Genomic DNA, 18,332 nt, shown 5'->3' with positions numbered 1-18,332 from the left:
ATTGTTAAACATACATATTTATTCAATGCTGCGAATGATAGCGTAGTTATATTCAATGTTGTGTGTGTTAATGTTGTTTTATTCAATGCTGTGAACATTGAAGCAGTTGTATTCAATGTTGTGAACATTGAAGCAGTTATATTCAATGCATTCAATGCTGTGAACATTGAAGCAGTTATATTCAATGCTGTGAACATTGAAGCAGTTATATTCAATGCTGTGAATGTAAGCATATTTTATTTAATGCTGTGCTTGTTAGCGTAACAATAAATGGAGTTATTTAGAATACTGAACACATTTACAAGCATCAATTAAATTCTTTCTGACATTATCCACTCTACCGATCAGATATCAATTGTGATGTCATGATAAGTACTATGTTGTTATGTCATGAATTGATGTGATATTATAATTCCAACACAATGGTTACATCATGAATTGAAAATAGTGCAACAAAATGGCTGCCTCTGTTTGATTTTGTCCCCCTGTTTTGACTTTAACACCTGTCGAAATGTATTTTTTCACCAAAACTTGTAAGACTTGTTTAATGAATATCCATATCTCAAAGCTGGAATACAAACAGTGTGGAATCATCACAATTTAACAAAAACAATAAGATATCATTTTATCAATATTTTATTTCAACAATTTACACTCAACATAAACTTACATTCTCACAAATTTTCATTGATCACACAAAATTCAGCATTTCTATATAAAAAATTCCTTCAATGCTGTGTTTGTTGTCATAGCATATGCTACATAGTATAAATATATCTTAATATTTTAAGTTTTGAAGGTTTGTGAACATAGAAGATCTAAGTAACACTGAACTTGTCCATCACTATAAAGTTACAGCGAGTCATACACTACAACACCACTATAAAGTTACAGCGAGTCATACACTACAACACCACTATAAAGTTACAGCGAGTCATACACTACAACATCACTATAAAGTTACAGCGAGTCATACACTACAACACCACTATAAAGTTACAGCGAGTCATACACCACAACACCACTATAAAGTTACAGCGAGTCATACACCACAACACCACTATAAAGTTACAGCGAGTCATACACTACAACACCACTATAAAGTTACAGCGAGTCATACACTACAACATCACTATAAAGTTACAGCGAGTCATACACTACAACACCACTATAAAGTTACAGCGAGTCATACACTACAACACCACTATAAAGTTACAGCGAGTCATACACTACAACACCTGTTCTATTCTGTCAGCCTAACAACTGTCACGACTTTGAAGAAATTAACGAAAGAATCAGTGATTAAATGAAAACAGATAAAATTGAGAGCTAGAATTCAATACAAAGATGATTAAAATCCCATATTTAGAGAGACCAAAATAAAACAATCTGAAAGAACAACAAATTTTTGCTACATTAAAATATACCACTTTATAGCTGTATACTTAGTGTATGACACAATATCTGAGAGCAATTTATATACCCACTTACCATAATTACGGAAGGTTGCTCATAAACTATGATTTTGTGCTACAGTGTTTTAATTTCCTGACCTGAGAATTAAAGTTTTAGCACTATTGTAGGGTCATCATATGAAACTCCATCACCTTCCTGAAATTAATCTGTATTGTGATATTTGGGTCTTTATTTATTACAGAGAAGTAATTTAGAAATAGCTCTACAAAAAACACAGACTGATAAGCTTCGTTAAGGAACAGCAATGTTAAAGTTCTGTTACATAATCTGATCTGTTTGTGTTGTAAGTCACACAATTCTTTTTGTCATCAATCAATTTAAAATGCAGGTTGACAGTCACATTTCAGTAAGATATATTTCATTTCTTTGATATATACGCTATAATACACATGAAATATCATTTTCGTGATGAGAGATCCAATGATGTGTTGCATCATAACAGATATTTCACATTGACTGACTAATCATCAGTACAGACAGCAGTAGAGTTACTTTGCCTTCTCCCTTACACAGAATTCACGTCCATTATCCACAGATTAGCTGTTTGACTATCATAACAGATTTTATCTATTTATCTTTCTCAAATTTTATTGATGGAGATGAAAACTGGAAAATTTCATCATCAAAATACTCCTCCTCCACCTGCTCTGATGTATCCTCACTAAAGAATGTGGGCATAGGTGGTCCATCTACATTGTCTCTTCTCTTAAACATTAGGGCTGTGTCGTAGATCCTAGTGTAGCAGTGGACAGGGCCTGGAAGATGTCCCTTAAGGTACAGGACATTGTATTTAGTGTTGATCCTGAGTATCTGTAATATAGAGTGATGAGGATGACAGCTACAATAACAACAAAAATATAACTGATGTTGAAAAAGAGACAAAGGGCTCTATATAGTCACCTGAATGAACTCACAAACAGAAAAAATTGGAATGAATTTGTAGCATAGAGAAGAGAAAATAAGAATTCTATTTTTTCAGCTTTACTAAAGTTGTAACTCATTATTGCTTAGCATTCATGACATAATGGTGTCTTATTAAACTATTGTAAACTTTATACCCTCCCCAAGGGGAAATCTGAGACCATGGGGTCATGAAATTTACAATTTCAAAATTACAAAATTCCAGGAATGAAGATTTTTAATTCTACCATATTAAGATAGTGAAAAGAAGATGAACAAGGATCAACATGTACATATCATCAAAAAACATCAAAAGTGTAATTTTCCTACATCAACAATAGTAAAAGTTGTCCCCTCCCCATGGTAAATGTGAGACCTTAGAGTCCAGTGTAAATTATTCTGACATCTTATTGATTCTTTTATATTGTATGGAGTCAATCCCTGCTATATATCAGCGTCATTGGATACCCTGATATATACCTGTGTTTACTGTAAATGACATCCTGGATACCCTGATATATACCAGTGTTTACAGTTAATGACATCCTGGATACCCTGATATATACCAGTGTTTACTATTAATGACACCCTGGATACCCTAATATATACCAGTGTTTACTGTTAATGACACCCTGGATACCCTAATATATACCAGTGTTTACTGTAAATGACATCCTGGATATCCTGCTATATACCAGTGTTTACTGTAAATGACATCCTGGATACCCTGATATATACCAGTGTTTACTGTTAATGACACCCTGGATACCCTGATATATATGTACATCCTGGATACCCTGATATATACCAGTGTTTACTGTAAATGACATCCTGGATACCCTGATATATACCAGTGTTTACTGTAAATGACATCCTGGATACCCTGATATATACCAGTGTTTACTGTTAATGACACCCTGGATACCCTAATATATACCAGTGTTTACTGTTAATGACACCCTGGATACCCTAATATATACCAGTGTTTACTGTAAATGACATCCTGGATATCCTGATATATACCAGTGTTTACTGTAAATGACATCCTGGATATCCTGATATATACCAGTGTTTACTGTAAATGACATCCTGGATATCCTGATATATACCAGTGTTTACTGTAAATGACATCCTGGACATCCTGGATACCCTGATATATACCAGTGTTTACGGTAAATGACATCCTGGATACCCTGATATATACCAGTGTTTACTGTTAATGACACCCTGGATACCCTATATATACCAGTGTTTACTGTAAATAATGACACTGTAAATGACATCCTGGATACCCTGATATATACCAGTGTTTACTGTAAATGACATCCTGGATACCCTGATATATACCAGTGTTTACTGTAAATGACATCCTGGATACCCTGATATATACCAGTGTTTACTGTAAATGACATCCTGGATACCCTGCCATATACCAGTGTTTACTGTAAATGACTTACTTTTATCCCTTTCTGTATATTCCAGTCCATTCCCATGTGTCCCGGCATTTTCTTCCCTGGCATGACTCGTGAATGTCCCTTCATAAATAAATATGTAGTCAGCACTGCTATATAGTCCAAGATTCATTCACATAATGTGGATAACAATGCAGAAACATATACATCTTACATAGATGAAAAATTAAGAAATAAATTCCAGATATGAATGATTTTAAATAAGACAATATTCATTCCTTTATTTATAAACTGCCATTATGTAAAACAGGCACTGTCACTACAATACATCTGTTTTGAAGCTTGATCTTTGTTGCTCGACACTTATCCTTATTTGTGATCCTCGATTTGACTCACTTGTTGTCCAATAGCTCCTGTACGTCGCATAGCTTTTGTGTTGCCATGAGATTTCCTACCTCCTGTGAACTTCCATCTTTTAACAACACCTTGGAAACCATGACCAATTCTGAAAGTAAAATTTTAAGCATGTAAAGACTGATGTTGTGTTTTTTTGTTTTTGAATTTCAGATATCATTTACCTTATTATCTCCCCTTACCGCCCTCCCTATATCACATCCCTTCAAAGAAATATTGATAATAGAGATACTTACGTCTTAGCTTGTACATCCACAAAGTCTCCAACACGAAAGTGCATGACAGACAATGGAGTACCTGAAAAAACATGTGATTTTATTTTAGAATATAGACAATGGGGTATCTGGAAACACAAGTAATTTGTGTTTGAATATAAACAATTGGGTACCTGGAAACACAAGTAATTTGTGTTAGAATATAGACAATTGGGTACCTGGAAACACAAGTGCAAGTGCTTTATGTCAGGATATATGTGTTAGCGCCATCATCCACTCAATCAATATGGTGGAATTTGACTGACATTTGACTTAATACTTAATATCCTGTATATCCAATGATAATTCTTGGGCCACTTTAAGATTTAAGAAATAAGTGGACTTGCCTGGCTGTATGGCTGCATTTGGTGTGACTAAAAACCTTGTTAGTTTTCTCTTTGGTGGTACGCCTGCCTCCAGAAATAAGTTGTTGTATTCTTTTCTAAACTGTAATAGGATAGTATCACATCTGATGAAACATTTCCTGTTGACAGTCATACAATAAACACAGTAAATGCTTTAGGAGAGCTGACATGACAATATACATATAGTATTACAATAAATATGAAATACATAAGAAGTGTTTGTCAATAACAAAATACATGACAAATCTATGATGTCTTAAAAGAAGCAAGTTTTGAGGCAAAATTAAATATAATTCTTAAATCTTACTAAATATTAAAATTAAAATTCCTCTCGAGCATCCATGAAAATATAAAACCAAAACATTCAATATTTGTGGTGATTGTAAAATCCCAACAAAACACTGATACAATATCAACATTCAAGAAACATGACAAAGTAATGCCTTTCAACACTTGAAAATCATTTGACATTAAAAGCCTACCCAAAGTTTAAAATGCATGTATCCAACTAATGAGGTTTTGGTTTTGTTTTACCAGAAATAATTTCACCTGTAGACTATGGGAGGGACAGTTAAATCCCACAGGAACACTGATTCTAAATATCAGTACCACAGCATAGAATAATTCTAAAGTAATATACTGATTCTCTCAACACTTGTACAACAATTTTAACATCTGAAAGCTCTGTTTTTGTCCTTGTCTGATTTATATACTGTCAAATTTAGATGCGCAATTCCTGTGGTGACGGAGAAGTAACAACAGTTACTGTCCAGGATAAGGGGATTCATTACATCTTTCTAAACACTTACCTGCTGTGGGTATGAACTCAGAGCTCCGACAACAACAGAACCAAATTTTCTCCAGTATGGAGTACAACCTATAGATGTACTGAACTTTTCTGGTGGTATATATCGTATCACATGGTTGTCAATTATCTATAAAGGAAACATTGTAATCATCATTAAATCTGTGTCTTACTATAATATCTACTCCAAGAATGTATTGTTGAGAAGTTTAAAAATTTTAGACACATGAATGGTAACAGATAGTAACATGTCATTTTGTCTTTTGGATAAAAACATTTAGCTATTTCGAAAGTGCCTGATGATATATCAAACGGCTAACCTGGTACAGTGTTACATCAATTTTCTTTCCATTTTTCCCCCACTGTGGAATAACACCAAGCTTCACACCTAGAACACCAGTTCTTCGTGTGCTGAAAAAAAAACAACACAATTGAAATGAACTGGTTTTCTGTTGATGATTTTGATTGATTCTGCAATGATTCAGATTAAGTGTTTTAATGTAACTATTAAACTGACTGGCTTCCAAAGCAGGCCAATATAACATTAGCTATTTTCAGTTGGGATCAGTATTATCTTGTTTTGTTTTGGGTTTTTTCAGTAAGTGAATAAATAGATACTCCACCCACTTCCCATATATAATGAATAGAACTATATGTAACCTGGTGATGTTTAGTATTTAAATCAGATGGATTTACATCCTCGTCATCAACTTTCTCATTGCCTTTGTGAATTCCATTTAAGCATTCTTATTCTTTCTGCCTTTATCCTTCTCTTCTTCTGATCCTTTGTCATTTAGCTATTTGGTAATGTTACACAGTAAAGTCAGTTTTCATTTACAGTTATGTGTTTGTCCATTAATGTCCAATGTTATTAAAAAAGAAAAAAAATTACCTAATCTCTATGTTGTTTGATGTCAATTAAATGTATTTATTTAAAATAAACCTTTGATTACTTCTACAGTATTTAGTAGAAATTGTGACAAATGTCTTTGTTCTGTAAAAAGCCCATTAGAATGTTGAATTAGTCACACATTGAAAAACTTAAATACTTATGCATGAAAGAGAAGCTTTCCATTTTCTCTTTCCAAATTTTAATAACATATCCTACATTTTTTCTTTCTTCATGTATAACAGTCTTTAACTTTCTCTCTTGCCACTTTGCAAGAACTGGATGTTTATGATACAGACAAAGACAAAGGTGTTGGTTAAGGAGTTACGGGGAAAAAAATGTTTGAAATATTTACCGTTTGATCCAGTGACCTTGAAACTACAATATTCACATGACCTTGAAACTACAATATTCACATGCCCTTGAAACTACAATATTCACATGACCCTGAAACTGCAATATTCACATGACCTTGAAACTGCAATATTCACATGACCTTGAAACTACAATATTCACATCTTTCTCTAACACTGTTGTTTATGGCCTATAAAAAAGTTGAAGATTAACGAGAAAAGATTTGATGACCTTTTACCAAGTGATGTTACAACTTGGTGAACATCATTTCCTAAAACTTCCAAATGCATATATATGCCTCTATAGATTTCAAATCAAATGGAATTTTTTTACCAGTGAATCAACAATATTTCATCTTTATGATATAATGAATATTTTATGCCTATTCCAAATATTCAGTTATATGTACATAATTTCAAGTAATGTAATTTTATCCCTTTAACTCTCACAATTTTGTTTGGTTTTATTTATGTGTAAACACTTTATTTTGTGTATCATTTGCAACATATCCAGCATTCACATCTGCCATATCTTAAATCTTTTCTGATGTTTATGTCCTCAGTACTTACAGTACTTTGATTAAGTAAAAGTTCCCTTAAGTTGTCCTATCAAATGATCCTATTATAATGGTAAATAGTGAGTAAATATTCTCTTACAGTTTGTCCCATTCTCCTCTAGGCCAGAGGTCTTCCTTTAAAGGACTTGGGACTTCCTTGAATTTGTTTTCTGCTAGTTCCTTTAGGAATTGTTGGTTCTCCCATGTCAGCTGTTCTGTTGATACATTGGTTTTCTTCTTGACATGCCAACCTGGTGGGGCACATGTACGTCTTCTCTCTCGAACCTGTAGATGGCAGGTCAGTATCCTGTTCAAGACAAACCATATTGAATATTTATGGTTTATCTAGTGTTGTCTATGGTTATAATGTTGATCTTCTTTCGACAGTGAAGTGAACAGTATTTAATCTAATAGGATTACATATAAGCAATTAGTTAGAAAAACAATCCCATCAAATTAATTAATGACCATATAAAAAAATTAACCTCTACTGACTATTGCCTTCCCAAGAGAATTAGTCAGCTCCTAAAAAACAAAAGTTCCTTGTAGACAATATCAGACTTTTGTGTCATTACATCAAAATTTCCTTCTTTGTCTAAATGCACAAATTCTATGTACAAAAGTTCTAGAATTTACTGTCAGATGTCAGTAATGACAGGTGGCAATCAAATGACCATGAATGAAAATAAGGAGTTGCAATTACAAGAGATTTAATGACTACAGTTTGTGGTACGGATGGAAGAACTAAACATTCTAGACACTCTAACTTTATTGAAAAACAGAAAAAATTATCCACATTTTAAAATGTATATTAAGAAAACATACACAGACTGAATCTGTCAATGGAATATTAACACATAATATCTTAAAGTTAATGGTTTTTAATCACTTTTTTCATTCTTTCTGGAAGTGTGACATGTCACAGCAACCATGTTATCCTGGTGCAATTTCATGCATTTGATATGGATAGACAATATGGCCGTTCATAGCGGTGCGAAACCGATGTCCATATGATACATAATGTTTCCAAGTAGCCTATACTTTTTGAAAGTTTCAGTGAAAACTGTATTTACCTTGGTATAAATCAATGCAACTTTTATATATGGAAACCCCAAATTGGCGTGTAATAGGTTAGTTTGGTTTGATAAAAAAAACCCTAACATTCTAGTTTACAATTAGGCTCTATAATAGGTTTCTTATTTTGGGGGCTTATCATTATATAAATATAATATAAACTTACAACAATTGCGAAACAAGTTATGTCAACTTATACTAATCACTCTTGTTGGCCCGGATGTATAAAACCCATACGCAAATTTACCTTATCACGTCCGTTCCGGGAATCGAACCCGGGTCGGCTAGGTGAAAGGCGAGTGTGTTACCACTGCGCTTATCATTGATAGAAGTTTATTAAATTACTGAATATTTCGTTAAACATTTTTCATAAAAGGCAAGTATTGTTTAAAAAAAATCCTTATTTTTATGAATTCGACAACATAACACGACAGTCAAGAACGCAACGAAATAGTGAAGGGTCCGAAACCAATGCCATGAGGATAACTCAAGGACATTTGTCAGTCCAAGATCACCCATTTACATTATCGTAATCCCCAAATATACAAACTGATAATGCGCACGGTTATATTGATACAGTACCTAGATGTTGTCAGTGCATCTTTAAACAAAATGCATTGAAAAATACAATTAGACGCAGTAGCGAGTACATGTCCACCTTTTACCATGGAGGCCGCCATTGCCATTTACCGCTTACATACAACAAAATCAACTTCAACTATCCTTAAACAATCAATTACATCTAGATTGTAGCTTTGTATTTTTGTCATCTTTTATTTATAAAATTGTTATTTTCGTGCTTGTATATGTCTATTTGGTTTTACAAAATGTCCATTTAAAGATATTTTTCTACTACTTAAGCGACGTACAGCATGGGCGAAAAGTTTACAGGGTGTAACGTTAAGAAATGAGCCAGAGACAATTCTCACGTTTGAAGGAAGAGCAAGAGAAAGCAATACAAGAAACAAACATCAAATTAGAAAAATGGTGATGTATTGCACATTGCTTCATTTTATATCGAATGACAAAGATTGCAAATGTCAAAGAACTTAAACCTTGGAATACCACCGCAGAGCATTCATATTTAGTCAATAACATTATACATTGTACTAGTAAACAGTTGGTACGGGACATAAAGCGAATGCAACCTTTTCAGACAAACACATAGGTACACAACCATACTACATACACATATCTAGTTTCTCTTAACTAAGCTACCCTATTTAATTTTCCATTGTTGAATATTGGAGTAACAACAAATCTGGCTAAATTATCAGATATTAGATACATTACCTAGTCAAATCTGACTATTGGTTATGTATGTTGTAAATAATCAAATCTGAACTCTTGGTTATGTATGTTGTAAATAGTCAAATCTGAACTCTTGGCACCATATATTGTATATAGTCAAATATGACTATTGGCTACATAAACGGAATCAAGTCATATCTAACAATATATAAATTGTCAACGTGTATAATTTGTTGTAGTGCACAGTATCCTGTCCGCCATGTGTGAATTTTCATACATAAAACTTCTCAAGTTATACATGTGGCATTCAGCTTAAACTTTTCTGAAATTTACTGAGTCAAAAATGGCAGAATTTAAAATGCGTACATTATTTTTCAGGGAGCAGTTCAAGTCAGATTATGTTGCTTTAAAAAGTAGACTTAAAACCCTTCCTGACAAGGTCTCTCATGATGTAATGGTAAGTACACTTAAAATTCCTCCTGAAAAAGTCCATCCTCTGTACTCCAGGAGTTACGATCACTTTCGCTCTAAGTATCTGTTGAACACTTCACTGAAACTGAAGCTTAATTGAAGTGATTTGATCGGTCCCTGGGGAAACAAACTGACCAATCACACATTGTATACTCCTATTGAAGATTACCAAATAGCAACACCCAACTTCAACGCCATTACAATAAAAAGTTATGCAACCTAAAGATTGGTTTGATGTACATCAAAGGATCAAATTAGTCTTTTTGTCTTGTGCACAAGGTGTCACACATTGCCATGACATGTTCTAGGGATACAGAGAGCAAAAGTGATGGTAACCCCTGGAGTAGTATGATGGAGAAATTCTCACATGAAGTATAGTAAGTAGACTTAAAAACCCTTCCTGACAAGGTTTTGCATAATGTAATAATCAGTAGACTTAAAACACTTCTTGACAAAGTCTCACATGAAGTATGGTAAGTTGATATAAAATTCTCACTGACAAGATCTCGCATGAAAAATGCTAAGGAGACAAGGAAAAAGGTTATAATACAAGATCTTGTTATTGAAACACTATTGCTTGCTTTCATGTTGAGTGCTGGAGATGAAAATTGAAAGTGATGCTGTCATAATATGTTACCAATGACTTTCTGACATGCAGTGCTATGAAGAAAATAGAAATGATGACTAAAGGTTACCCAGTATCATATTGATCTTTTGAAGAACTTAACTAAAGGGTAAATTTAAACCAAAAAAAAACAGACAAACAAACAAGAGAAACAGAAAAAGACAAAACATTGTTTTCTACAAGTAATCTTGTCTTATGTTCCAGGTCAGAGGAGTCAAATTTCATTTGTACTGATTTATCTTAAAAAATACTGCCTATAAAAGTGAAAATTATTGTACTGTTCAATGACCCTTTCAGGTTCCATTTGGTTCGTTGGCGTTCATGCCAGGAAAATTGGTACACACAAATGAAGTTTTGGTATTGCTGGGAGATAATTGGTTTGTGGAGCGTTCTGCTAAGCAGGCAGCTGCCATTGTAGACCGTCGTTTGAAAGGTAGTTATATGTATGTCTGAAAAAAAAACTGATATGACAATGTATTATACTAATAAATGTACTCAGTAATAACACGTACTTAATAACAACACGCTCAGTGTTTTCCACTGAAGTTTTAGCTCATCTGGCATGAAGGGCAAAGGGTAAGAAGCTAAAATTTGTTGTAGTAATTGGTTAAAATTGATTGTATGTCCCCATTGTTAATGCCACTGGTGCACCTGCTAATATATTTGTAATGAAAATTGAATATCAGCTGATCCATGTAGACCCATTTAGCTTCTTATTCAGATGTGTTGTGATAAACATTTTCCTCTGTTGGATCACAGTGTATTTAAGAATACCACATCACAATTTTATATTCTTTGCGTGTATGTAGGAAGTATCCTGGAAATAAAATTACAGTTAAATCTAGAAATTGTTAACAAACAATTTGATGAGCTTTTCACCTTTATTGAAATTAGTACCAAGAGGTCAGCCATTTCCATAAACTTGATGCACAATCATTTGGGCACTTTATCAATTACATATCAAGACTCTAGACCTTTGCGTGTGTTACCCAAAGAAACACTTTCTAAATTTGACCTCTGTCTGAATGATGACCTTTGACACTTCATTTATTATTTCAATCAACAATCACTGATTCTTATATGCTATAACACATATCATTGTCCTGTGCCTCTTTGTTTTTATTGAGAAGTCATTGAAATAAGACATTAAACCCATTTGACCTTAAAAGTGGGTCAAGGTCATTTCTTTTCACAACTTTGATAGCCAATCATTTAGACATCTTACATATCAATTATCAAGATGCTAGACCTCAAAGAATTTGAAAAAATGATTTTTAAAGATTTTTATACAAAAAAGCACTTTGAACTTTGACCTCTACTGCAAACTGAAAGTTGTCTCTTCACACAATATTTTTTGACTACTTTTGATAGCAACTGTAAGCAGAACAGTATACCATTGACCAAATAACATTGTCACAAGTCTCTTGGTTATTATGGAGAAGTCATTAAAAAATTTTAAGACATTTGATCCCTATGACCTTGAAGGTGTGACAAAGGTCATTCATTTTCATAACTTTGATAGCAATCACCTAGGCACCTTACATATGAAATTTAAAGACACTAGACTTAATAGAACTTTAAAAGAAGATTTTTAAAGATAATGCTTTTGAAATTTGATCCCTACCAAAAATTGAAAGTTGACATTTCATACAATAATTACATAAAAGAATTGATAGCACATTGTTCACAATATGCTACTGATCAAATATCACTGCTCGTGGTCTCTTGAACCACTTTTAAAGAACTTCATTTGACCTACTTTTGTAAAAACATATAAGTGACAAAATGTAAGCCACTTAGGTTACCAACAAATAAATGTAATTGCATAATACCTGTATAATCAATGGTTTTGGAGTTATAGCCTTGTTGTGATTTTGACCTTTGACATCATGGTGGCCATATTGGTTTTTTAACCTTCTTGAAAATATTTCAGGAACACATTCAATCCATATTTTTTTTTTATCATATTATACTTTGCAGGCTGTGAATAACAAATAACATTAGGTCACCATGAAAAGCCCTAATAATCTTGATGTGTTTAGTCAGATATATACAATGTTGTTTTGTTTGCTAGGTTTATTGCCCTATGAAATTTGTGTTACATTTAAACTTATTAGATTTATTTTATTGTATAGGGCTTTTACAACATGTTGATGTTTTATTTTACAGATGTTGAGTCTCAGTTAGATGGATTGAAGCAACAGAGAAAGATTTTGTCACCAAGACTGGAATTTACTACAGATCTTACAAAGTCTGTCGAGGTAACACTTTTATTGACAAAAAAAAAGTTACAAATATCTTAGAAAGTTTATTAGTGAAATTACAAATTGTTCAGACATAAATAAATTTGTTATTAGAGGTGTGAAGAAGAACACCCATTGTATCAAGATCACTCCTTTAAGACTGACTTATCTTACGGCCAACAATACCGCACTCAATACTTCAGGGCTCGGCTTACATGGTAAACAGTTAAATGTGGTTAGGAGTGACAGTGGAGGTCATGGTCACATGTAACTGTTTATCATGTAAACTTTGCCCTGATGTCAGCCTAGTTAAGGCTGAAACAGGGCGGCAACCAGCTCTAGAAGATAGAATAAACCTTGATATGGAATGGATTTGTCTTCACTCTTATACCATTACTTTAGTCCTAGATTGTTGGAGAAATCATCCACCAAGTGAGTAACCAAATATTCAGTCAAGTAGGTGGTATGTTAAATGATTGTGTAAAATGATATGTCTTACCATTGTGATTATAGAATTTCCATGTTGTCATGTCATCAGGAACAAGGCGTTGTAGATATTACAGAGGAGTATGACGAGGAGAAGGAGAGTCTCTGGAGAGGTGAGTCTTCCACATGCATCACACAGCTAGTAATTCATTTGTCTTATATTTCAAAAGAAAGTGATCAGGGATTCATATTTCAAAAGAAAGTGATCAGGTATTCAAAATAAATGGTATGTTCCATAGCATTAAACATTAACTTTGTGGAGCTATTATTGTCCTGTATGTGACTGTACTCTATACACAGTTTACTACTCTGTCTACTTGATAATACTTTGACTGCAATAAGTTTTCAGGAGTACATGGTATCTACCTCCTAGTAATGTTGATATTAAGTAGTGTTTAAAGTTCTTGATTTTGGTAAATTCCATTTATAGAACAACATAGGAAAAGGGTTCAGGACCTGAAGAAAAAGAAACAAGGACCCAGAAAGAGCAGTGGATTCCAAGACAGGTCAGAAGGTCAGGAAAAGCCAATGACTGATGAGCAGCTCTGGGAGAGGCTGGACGAACTTGAGCGGATAGAAGCAGAAGGAAATGAGTTACAAATGTAATGTTTATTTATCTAGTGTCAACTGATAAAACCCTAGTTTATGTGGTGACTGATATGATCCTGCTTGAAATCACCCTATATCTGTAAGTCTGTTATCCAGCTGTAAACAATTCCTGTTATCACTATTTCTTGAGATGTACTGGATGGATCTTCCTGAAATTTCATGTCGGTACCTCTTTGTCCCTAGTTGTGTCCATTTAATTTTGAAACTGATCAGAAAAAGATAATGACTGACAGATAGTCATTTTGAATTTTGATAATGAAAGTTACTATTACTATTTCTTAAAACTTTCTAGCTGGATACTTCTCAGATTTCAGTGTCCCTGGTTATGCTCATTTGATTTTGAGACTGATCATAAAAACAAAATTGTAGACAGACAGTCAGCTTGGATTTTGACAATGAAAATTTGTTATGGCTATTTTTTGAGAAATGCAAGATGGATCTTTCTCAAATTTCATATGTAAGTTTCCTTGGGTTCCGAGTTGTGCCCATCTGATTTTGAGATTTACCAGAAAAACAAAATGGCCTACAGACAGCCATCTTGTTTTTGACAATGAAAGTTTGTTATCACCATTTCTTGAGAAATACTTGATTGATCTTTTTTCAAATTTTGTATATAGGTCCCCATGGTCAGTAGTTGTGTCTTTCTGACTTTGGGACTGATCAGAAAACTAAAATGTGGGATTTGGCAGTTCAACATTCTCATCTGTATTTCTTAGAAGGAATATTCAAATTTCACAGAGGAGAGAAAAGAAGGGAAAAGTCTTAAAATAGATAAAGATCAGATGATGGTTAGGGCCAAGATCCCTCTTGGATCTCTTGACTAGTAACTGATTTAAGCCTACATAACCCCAGGTGAAGATCTGAGGTGTGTGGTTCAATGCTCCGTACCTATAGCTGTTTGTGTTTCATCGGAAACAAACCAGTTTGTGATGTCATGGTTGTTTCTTTGTGCCATCAGTTTCTGCACGGAGACATTACCTAAAGCGCCTTGGCTTTTCACAGAATGGTATAATAAACAAACTTTGTGAAAAAAGAGTACAGTGTATTTGATAATAAGAATAATCATGAAAAAGGGAACACAGAACATGTGATTAAAACATTGGACCTTCAAACATGTTTTACCAATGTTGTTCTACTGATATCTCAATTGAATGATAAATGACAGATTTTGGACTGTGTGTCTTAATCTTTGTCAATAAGTTTGTTTACTTGGTTTGTTGCCCAATGAATCAGGGTCACTTGGTGACAGGATCTCCTTATAGTAACTGGTAGCTACCTCACAAGATATTAGGCAGACTCGCTGCACGCTCTCCAGGGCAACTACGGTGAAGTATCTTGCCCATGGATACAAACAGGAGAACATATGACATTCTGTGATGTATCCTTAGAAATATGAAGTGCATGATTTAATCATGGAACCACACACCTGTGATCTTCACCTGCTTTACCTACTAAAATAGCTGGTGTGAATTAGAAGTGAGTTGTAGTTGTTAGAAGCACTGACTGATATGTTCAACAGTAGAAGATACATCTTATCAATCCAGGGTTTATCTATCTTAGGCTGGACATGGAGGATGAGATCAAACTCTCTCTACCCCCACAAAGTGATGATGATGAGGAGGAGGAGGATGAAGAAGAGGATGAGAGTTCCTTATCCACCTCAGATGACAGTGAACATGAGGGATCCTCACGGATAACTTTCACACACACCAAGGTCAATTCAATATTACTGAAGGAGCTGTTTAATCAGTTATTTTTTTGACTGAAACACTGAAATATTTCTTACAGTTGTTCTTTTTACATGGCCGTCAAAAAGTTTGATAGGACATATTATGGTATGGCATGCATCGATTTGTCGTAAAAATTCATTTGTCTGGAGATCCCCCAAAGTTTTCAACCAGTCTTTTTTCTAACTTTCATGACATAAAGTTTTATTTGCTTGAACAACAGTTTGATTTGACTGGAAAATATACTGCTTTTTTTTGTAATATTGATTTTTTATGTAGATCTCCTTTCTGTTTTCCACCAGTTTCAAACTTTAAAGGCTTAATCATCACGACATGAAATTGTATTTTCCTGAACAGCAGTATGATTTGACTGTATTTGGAAGAGTTACTGACCCTTGCTGTTTTCATAATCATGATCTTGTCCCGATCTCCTCTCTAAGATATTACCAATTTCTTTCAACTTTTGTAGGCTTAATTAGCATGATATGAATTGTGTTTTCCTAGTTATTTAATAAATGCATGTCTGAAATCAGATTCTGTGTTTAGACCCATCGCTAAAGAGTTTTGTCCCTGTTGTAATTTTAACTGTTATAAAATTTAAACCCTGTACTGAGAGATGTATCCCTGTTGTAATTTTAACAACCATATTGTGTACACTTGTTACTGAACAATTATGTCCTTCTTTTAAACATAAAGAGTTATGTCCCTTTTGTAATTTTAACCACTATATTAACCCCTTTTACTTAAGAGTTACCTCCCTGTTGTATCTTGACTGAGGTGTTCTAAAAGATTTTTAAGTGTCTTCATATTTGATGTAGTTATCTTATCTGCTAAAATCTATTTCCGTATGAAGTTGATGACAGTTACTGATATAAAACATCAAATATAATGTTTTAGCCATTATGAAAGGAAACTGCAGTAATGTATTTAGTCCTATTTCTGATTTCCTTACTAGTTTTATCAGATTATCTTGTCTTTGCAGGACTCATCTCAGTGCATCAGAATTAGTTCCTGAGATGTATTGATGTAGGTAATATTTGTGTTTGGCTGCAGTCACTTCACTGAATACTATTGATATTCTTTTGGCATTCAGGTGGATGAATCAGAAGAAAAGGAAAACTCTGATAAAATTGAAAGTCCAAGAGACATTTACAGACAGTTCTGTGAAACAAAACCAAAATCTATAATGAAACCCAATACAAAAGATGAGCAACAGAAAGTACGATTGAAGAAAAAGGTAAAAATGAAGGAAGATGTCACTCCAGAGGAGAGCAGACAAAAGCGAGGAATAGCTCAAGGTCCAGTGGTGAGTATATTAAGGCAAGGTCCTCTGGCGGGTATATAGAGGTCAAGGTCTTCTGGTGAGTATATATGTATAAAGAGAGAGAGCACAAAGTCCTTTGGTGCGTATATAGAGGTCAAGGTCTTATGGTGAGTATATATATATAAAGAGAGAGAGCACAAAGTCCTTCGGTGCGTATATAGAGGTCAAGGTTCTATGGTGGGTATACAGAGGTCAAGGTCCTTTGGTGAGTACATAGAGGTCAAGGTCCTATGGTGAGTATATATAAAGGGAGAGAGAGCACAAGGTCCTTTGGTGAATATATATAGAGGTCAAGGTCCTATGGTGTGTATATAGAGGTCAAGGTCCTATAGAGAGTATACATATATAAAGAGAGAGAGAACACATGGTCCTATGGTTAGTATATATATATATATAAAGAGAGAGAGAGAAGAGAGCACAAGGTCCTGTGGTTAGTATATATATATATATAAAGATAGAGAGAGCACAAGGTCCTATGGTGAGTTTATAGAGGTCAAGGTCCTATGGTGAGAATATATATATATAAAGAGAGAGAGAAAGGGAGCACAAGGTCCTATGGTGAGTATATATATATATAAAGAGAGGGAGAAAGAGAGCACAAGGTCCTATGGTGAGTATATATATATATATAATGAGACAGAGAAAGAGAGCACAAGGTCCTATGGTGAGTATATATATATATAATGAGAGAAAGAGAGCACAAGGTCCTATGGTGAGTATATATATATATAATGAGAGAGAGAAAGAGAGCACAAGGTCCTATGGTTAGTATATATATATATATATATATATATATATAAAGATAGATAGAGAGAGCACAAGGTCCTTTGGTGAATATATATAGAGGTCAAGGTCCTATGGTGTGTATATAGAGGTCAAGGTCCTATAGAGAGTATACATATATAAAGAGAGAGAGAACACATGGTCCTATGGTTAGTATATATATATATATAAAGAGAGAGAGAAAGAGAGCACAAGGTCCTATGGTTAGTATATATATATATATATATATAAAGATAGAGAGAGCACAAGGTCCTATGGTGAGTTTATAGAGGTCAAGGTCCTATGGTGAGAATATATATATATAAAGAGAGAGA

At 33.9% G+C, this 18,332-nt stretch overlaps 2 protein-coding genes across 2 annotated transcripts in view; one reads left to right on the top strand and one right to left on the bottom strand.

Annotated features, from left to right (window-relative positions):
* Nucleotides 1-623: 623 nt before the first annotated feature.
* Nucleotides 624-9,179, bottom strand: LOC132559660 (large ribosomal subunit protein uL3m-like). Its single transcript, XM_060224276.1, has 9 exons — nt 9,082-9,179; nt 7,526-7,732; nt 5,947-6,037; nt 5,631-5,756; nt 4,804-4,903; nt 4,439-4,499; nt 4,185-4,293; nt 3,834-3,911; nt 624-2,286 (listed from the first exon to the last, which is right to left on the bottom strand). The coding sequence occupies exons 1-9, from the start codon at nt 9,177-9,179 to the stop codon at nt 2,044-2,046; spliced, it is 1,113 nt and encodes a 370-aa protein (XP_060080259.1). The 3' UTR covers nt 624-2,043.
* Nucleotides 9,180-9,378: 199 nt separating this feature from the next.
* The window catches only part of LOC132559674 (unconventional prefoldin RPB5 interactor-like), a 13,220-nt gene continuing 4,266 nt past the window's right edge, over nt 9,379-18,332 (top strand). The window contains exons 1-8 of the mRNA XM_060224291.1: nt 9,379-9,486; nt 10,129-10,207; nt 11,144-11,279; nt 13,016-13,107; nt 13,628-13,688; nt 14,006-14,177; nt 15,745-15,898; nt 17,005-17,217. Coding sequence (XP_060080274.1) covers nt 9,407-9,486; nt 10,129-10,207; nt 11,144-11,279; nt 13,016-13,107; nt 13,628-13,688; nt 14,006-14,177; nt 15,745-15,898; nt 17,005-17,217 — 987 coding nt within the window. The 5' untranslated portion in view covers nt 9,379-9,406. The remainder of the gene's footprint in view (nt 9,487-10,128; nt 10,208-11,143; nt 11,280-13,015; nt 13,108-13,627; nt 13,689-14,005; nt 14,178-15,744; nt 15,899-17,004; nt 17,218-18,332) is intronic.

This window comes from Ylistrum balloti, unplaced genomic scaffold (genome assembly GCF_031769215.1).
Source record: "Ylistrum balloti isolate Yb309-2 unplaced genomic scaffold, AGI_CSIRO_Ybal_v1 Utg370948, whole genome shotgun sequence".
NCBI classification, from domain to species: Eukaryota; Metazoa; Mollusca; class Bivalvia; order Pectinida; family Pectinidae; genus Ylistrum; species Ylistrum balloti.
Note: the sequence above shows the minus strand (reverse complement) of the source record. Positions and strands in the feature narration are given on the sequence as shown.

Bases quoted from the DNA above. Each gene is read 5' to 3' on its own strand.
- LOC132559660 (XM_060224276.1), bottom strand. From the start codon at position 9,179: ATGGCGGCCTCCATGGTAAAAGGTGGACATGTACTCGCTACTGCGTCT. The intron at 4,904-5,630 runs GTAAGTGTTTAG...ATCCTATTACAG, and splicing joins TGAGTTCATACCCACAGCAG to TTTAGAAAAGAATACAACAA. The intron at 4,500-4,803 runs GCAAGTCCACTT...ATGTTTTTTCAG, and splicing joins AAATGCAGCCATACAGCCAG to GTACTCCATTGTCTGTCATG.